The 4997-nt window shown below is 34.8% G+C and overlaps 1 protein-coding gene across 1 annotated transcript; it reads right to left on the bottom strand.

Moving 5' to 3' along the window:
* Positions 1–1854: 1854 nt before the first annotated feature.
* On the bottom strand, positions 1855–3946 carry LOC145739430 (nucleoporin SEH1-like). Its single transcript, XM_081994850.1, has 3 exons — positions 3465–3946; positions 2721–2878; positions 1855–2238 (listed from the first exon to the last, which is right to left on the bottom strand). Exons 1-3 carry the CDS (start codon positions 3836–3838, stop codon positions 2039–2041), a joined length of 732 nt encoding a protein of 243 aa, XP_081850976.1. The 5' UTR covers positions 3839–3946; the 3' UTR covers positions 1855–2038.
* Positions 3947–4997: the final 1051 nt, after the last annotated feature.

The following is a 4997-nucleotide window of genomic DNA, read 5'->3' as shown; positions in this document are numbered from 1 at the left end:
GTGGTGGGTCTTGTTGGCCTTTCCATTCTAACCCTACAGCCCAAATTTGAAGAAAATCCTTCAATCCGTTGGGGAGATAGGGCAAAAAAACCGTTCCGCCCCAACCTCAAAAAACGGTTTTCTCCACCGTTTGGCGGCATTTAAAGTCAGAAAATTTTGAAAAAAATTGTGTGAGTTCTCCAGACACTTGCTCCTTCTCAGCATTAATCAGAATTTTAATTTCACAAAAACTGTCAGTTGTGTGACAACTGTCAACAGGAATTGATCTTTCAGCGTTGGTGGACACATTTGAAGCTGAAATTGGACTCGAAATGGCCAGAAAAAAACCAAAAAATTTCTCGTCTTTTACGAGTGGAATCGTAAAAGTGAATGGAAAAGCGGTTTTTAGAGTAAAAAAACGACAAATAACAACATCAAACGGCCAAAACGATACGTTTATGTGTCCTCCAGGCATTATGCCTGGAGGACATAACCGCAACAGCGTAATTGGCTCTTTTGTACTGTTTACTGGTTAGTTTTGGCCTTTTTAAGCATCTTTTCCGGTCATTTCAGTTAAAATACGATCCAAACGACTTGCTTTTCAATTTAAATTCGCATTTACGGTTGCAAAACTCTCGTTTTGTTTGGTTATGTGGCCAAATTAAGTTTTTCCCCCAAACCTAACCTAAAAACCTTCAAACTGTCAAACTGTCATGTCGGTTGTCGTCTGTCAAAAATTTTGACGCACCTGACAGCTGTCACGCGTCAAATTTGAGACACTTTTACGCGAAAATTGACAGTGACAACGTAATCAAATCAGTTTGGTGCGCGCGGTCACTTTTTGCCCTGTAACTCCTCGAGGAGGCCCCCCAGGGCCAAAACCCCCCAATACGATCTTGTAGAGAATGAAATTTCCTACAACTTTGCTTATTTGCGCTTTTGCCGTAACTGGTCGGGTGACGGAGCTGCGCTCCGTTAAAAAGCCCACTACGTGGCCGCGTTATTAAGCAACTGGGCGCCTTCACCCAGAGTCAAGATTTGGAAAAAATAAATAATTTGGAGCTGGCAACCGTGTAAAATTAGCTTGACAGCTGTCTAAAACAGTCACGTGACCTAGAAAATGGCGTCTGTAACTTCAAAACTAGTTTTCATAAGCCTCAAGTTGACTAAAGTTTGAGTTTTAGTGAAAAAGGCACTTTTAGACTCGAATTAGGATATTTCGGTAACCAGTAGAGTTATCGACGCCATTTTTTGTGTGAATCGTAGAGAATTAAATGAAGAATGACATATCCAAAATTCACCGAGCTAGCTTAACTGCTTCACTAGTTTTCATAAGCCTCAAGTTGACTAAAGTCTGAGTTTTAGTAAAAAATGCACTTTTAGACTTGAATTACGATATTTCAGAAACCAATTCAGTTATCGACGCCATTTTTTGTGTGAATTGTAGAGAATTTAATAGAGAATAACGTGTCCAAAATTCACTTTCTTAGCTTTAGTCCTTCACTACTTTTCATAAGTTTGAAGTAAACTGTTTTTGAAAGTTTACTTAAAAAGTGGTATTTATGTTTGAATTATGATATTTCAGGAACCAATTGAGTTATCGACGCCATTTTTTGTGTGAATTGTAGAGAATTTAATGGAGAATAACAGATCCAAAATTCACTTTCCTAGCTTTAGTCTTTCACTACTTTTCATAAGCTTAAAGTGAACTGTTTTTGAAAGTTTACTTAAAAAGTGGTATTTATGTTTGAATTATGATATTTCAGGAACCAATTGAGTTATCGACGCCATTTTTGGTGTGAATCGTAGAGAATTTCCTCACTCAAGTCCTACAGGAGTTTTCATTCAAAATTTAGGGGTAAAAAAAAAAAAAAAAAAATGTTATGCAATATAATTGGTACAAAAAGTGAGATGAGGCGCTTGGAAAACACCTTAATGACGTAGTTAATGACGTACAGCTGACATTTTGACAGCTGACACAGTTATGGCCAATTAGGAACGCGCGCGCATTTCAGACTTAAATAACGTTCGCCCATCAAAATATTCGCGTTGACTTACGTTAATAGCGATGTTCGCGACTCGGCTGGGCGATCGTTCCCAATTTGATGTACCTAGCAGTTTGGGCGGCAATCGAACTGACGGGCGATCCTTGCGGCGGTATCGGTTGGGCGGAACTTTGGGCGGCCTCCATTGCCGTCGGCACTTGATTACCGTCCCCTTTTAGTGCCGCCTCTTGTTTCCACGTTGTTTTTCCGTATACTAAAGCGGGAAATCATCAACTATTAGAACTGTAAAAAGTTCTTTAATTTTTTTTTATTTATTTTTTTATTTTATTTAATTTTGTTTTTAATTTTTGAAATTTTTATTTTTTTTTAATTTTTTGCTTTTTTTTATATTTTTTAATTTATTTTTTTTAATTTTTGAATTTTTTTTATTTAAATTTTTTTTCTTTTTTTTATATTTTTTTAATTTTTGAAATTTTTATTTTTTTTTTAATTTTTTGCTTTTTTTATATTTTTTTAATTTATTTTTTTTAATTTTTGAAATGTTTTTTTATTTAAATTTTTTTTTCTTTTTTTTATATTTTTGTTAATTTTAAATTTTTTTTTCTCTTTTTTTTTTTTTTAATTTTAATTTTTTTTTTATATTATTTTAATTTAATTTTTTTTATATTTTTTTAATTTTTTTTTTTTTTTTAATTTTTTTTTTTTTTTTTTTTTTTTGACAGATGTCATACTTACTTCGAAACATGCGTACGCATCCGTCGTCGCCGCTGGAACACAAAACGGATCCGTTGACGTTCCAACAAACCCGCCAAACGGTCGATCCGTGTTCGTCGAATTGCGCAACCGTTTGCACCTCCAGCTTAGACAAACCGCTTTGCTGAGATTGTTCGTCACTAAAAAAAAAAAAAAATAAAAAAAAAAAATTAAAAAAAAATAAATAAATAAAAAAAAAAATAAAAATAAAAAAAATTTTTTAAAAACTTAAAAAAAGAAATTAATTTAAAAAATAAAAAAATTTAAAACTTAAAACAAAAATAAAGAATAAAAAAAATTATAAAAAATATAATAATATAATAATAATAATAAAAAATATTTAAAATTTTTTTTTTTTACTTGGGCGTGTCTAAACTCACTCGACGGGAGTTAAATTAACGAGATTGTTCGTCATTAAAAAAATAAATAAATAAATAAAAAAAAATAAAATTAAATTAAAAAAGAAAATTTAAAAATTAAAAAAATAAAAAATTTCCCTTGAAAAATTTAAAAAAATTATCAATTTAAAAAATTAAAATTCAAAAAAAAAAAATTTAAAAAATTATAAAATATATAATAATATAATAATAATAAAAAAAATTTTTAAATTTTTTTTTTTTACTTGGGCGTGTCTAAACTCACTCGACGGGAGTTAAATTAACGAGATTGGTCGTCATAAAAAAAAAAAAAAAAATTCTAAATATACTTGGTCGTGTCTAAACTCACTCGACGGGTGTTAAATTAACGATCCGTACATTGTTGGTGGCCACGCCCAAAATGTGAAACGACCTGCCCAAATTGGGGGCGAAGGCCAAATCGTGCACGGGCTCGGTGACGCCGCCCAGCGTCTCCAATTTGATCCATTTCCGCCCGTTTTCGCTGTACTCGTACACGAACACTTTGCCGCCCGGCGTGGTGGGCGGTTCGTCGCTGCCCACCGCGATCATGGGCGGATGCGCGCGCGACAAGCTCGGATTCCAACTGAGACAGCTCAGCGGCAATTTGCACTGAATCTCGTGCTGCAACGTCCACTGGCTCAGGTTCATCACGTCCGGCGCCTCGTAGATTCGTATGATACCTGGAAATCTACCAAATTCCATGGTCCGTTCGCGAATTGTTCGAATCTACACTCGATCCACGGGAATTTTCCCGGAAAAATTGTCGAGAAAATGCGAAAAGGTCGCGCGGAACACTGAACGGTCTCGTTCTCTGCTCAGATCACCTGACAGCTGTCAAAACTCCCTGTCAAGTCAAATTTGACAATTGCGACGTTAAATGACAGTTATGACACTTGACAGCGTGTTTTACAGTCACGTCAACTGTCAAAATAACGTCACAATTTGACAATAAAGGTGACGTTGCACTGAAATGTTGTGCCTGCACTTTGACAGCCTGTAGTTCAGTTATTTTGACAGTTACGTCACTCGAATTTTAACCAAATTGTAGCCCTTTAAACAGTCTTTTGACTACCATAAAAATTTAGTGGCGTCAACTGTCAAAATAACGTCACAATTTGACAATAAATGTGACGTTGCACTGAAATGTTGTTTCTGCGGTTTGTTCACTTTGACAGCTTGTAGTCCTGTTATTTTAACAGTTACGTCACTCGAATTTTTACCAAATTGTAGCCTTTTAAACTATCTTTTGACAGACATCAAAAATCTGTAACGTCAACTGTCAAAATAACGTCACAATTTGACAATAAAGGTGACGTTGCACTGAAATGTTATTTTTGCGCTTTGTTCACTTTGACAGCTTGTAGTTCTGTTACTTTGACAGTTACGTCACTCGAGTTTTGACCAAATTGTAGTCCTTCACACTAGCTTTTGACTACCATCAAAAATCGGTAGCGTCAACTGTCAAAATAACCTCACAATTTGACAATAAAGGTGACGTTGCACTGAAATGTTGTTTCTGCGCTTTGTCCACTTTGACAGCTTGTAGTTCTGTTATTTTAACAGTTACGTCACTCGAATTTTGACCAAATTGTAGCCCTTTAAACAGTCTTTTAAGTGCCATTAAAAATCAGTAGCGTCAACTGTCAAAATAACGTCACAACGTGACAATAAAGACGACGTTGTACTAACATGCTGTTCCTGTACTTTGACTGTACTAGTTCAGAGTTATTTTGACTGGTGACTGACTTTTGACAGTTGTCACGTGACGTAAGCAAAGTATTAAACAGTTCCCTAACGTCACAACTGTCAAATTTGACCCAACGAAGCTGTAAACTCAACTTGCAGTGCAACTAATCAAAGA

Source organism: Ips typographus, unplaced genomic scaffold (assembly GCF_016097725.1).
Source record: "Ips typographus isolate SLU unplaced genomic scaffold, UJ_Ityp_2.0 IpsContig156, whole genome shotgun sequence".
Taxonomy (NCBI): Eukaryota; Metazoa; Arthropoda; class Insecta; order Coleoptera; family Curculionidae; genus Ips; species Ips typographus.
The sequence above is the reverse complement of the archived record's forward strand: the minus strand, read 5'-3'. Positions and strand labels throughout refer to the sequence as shown.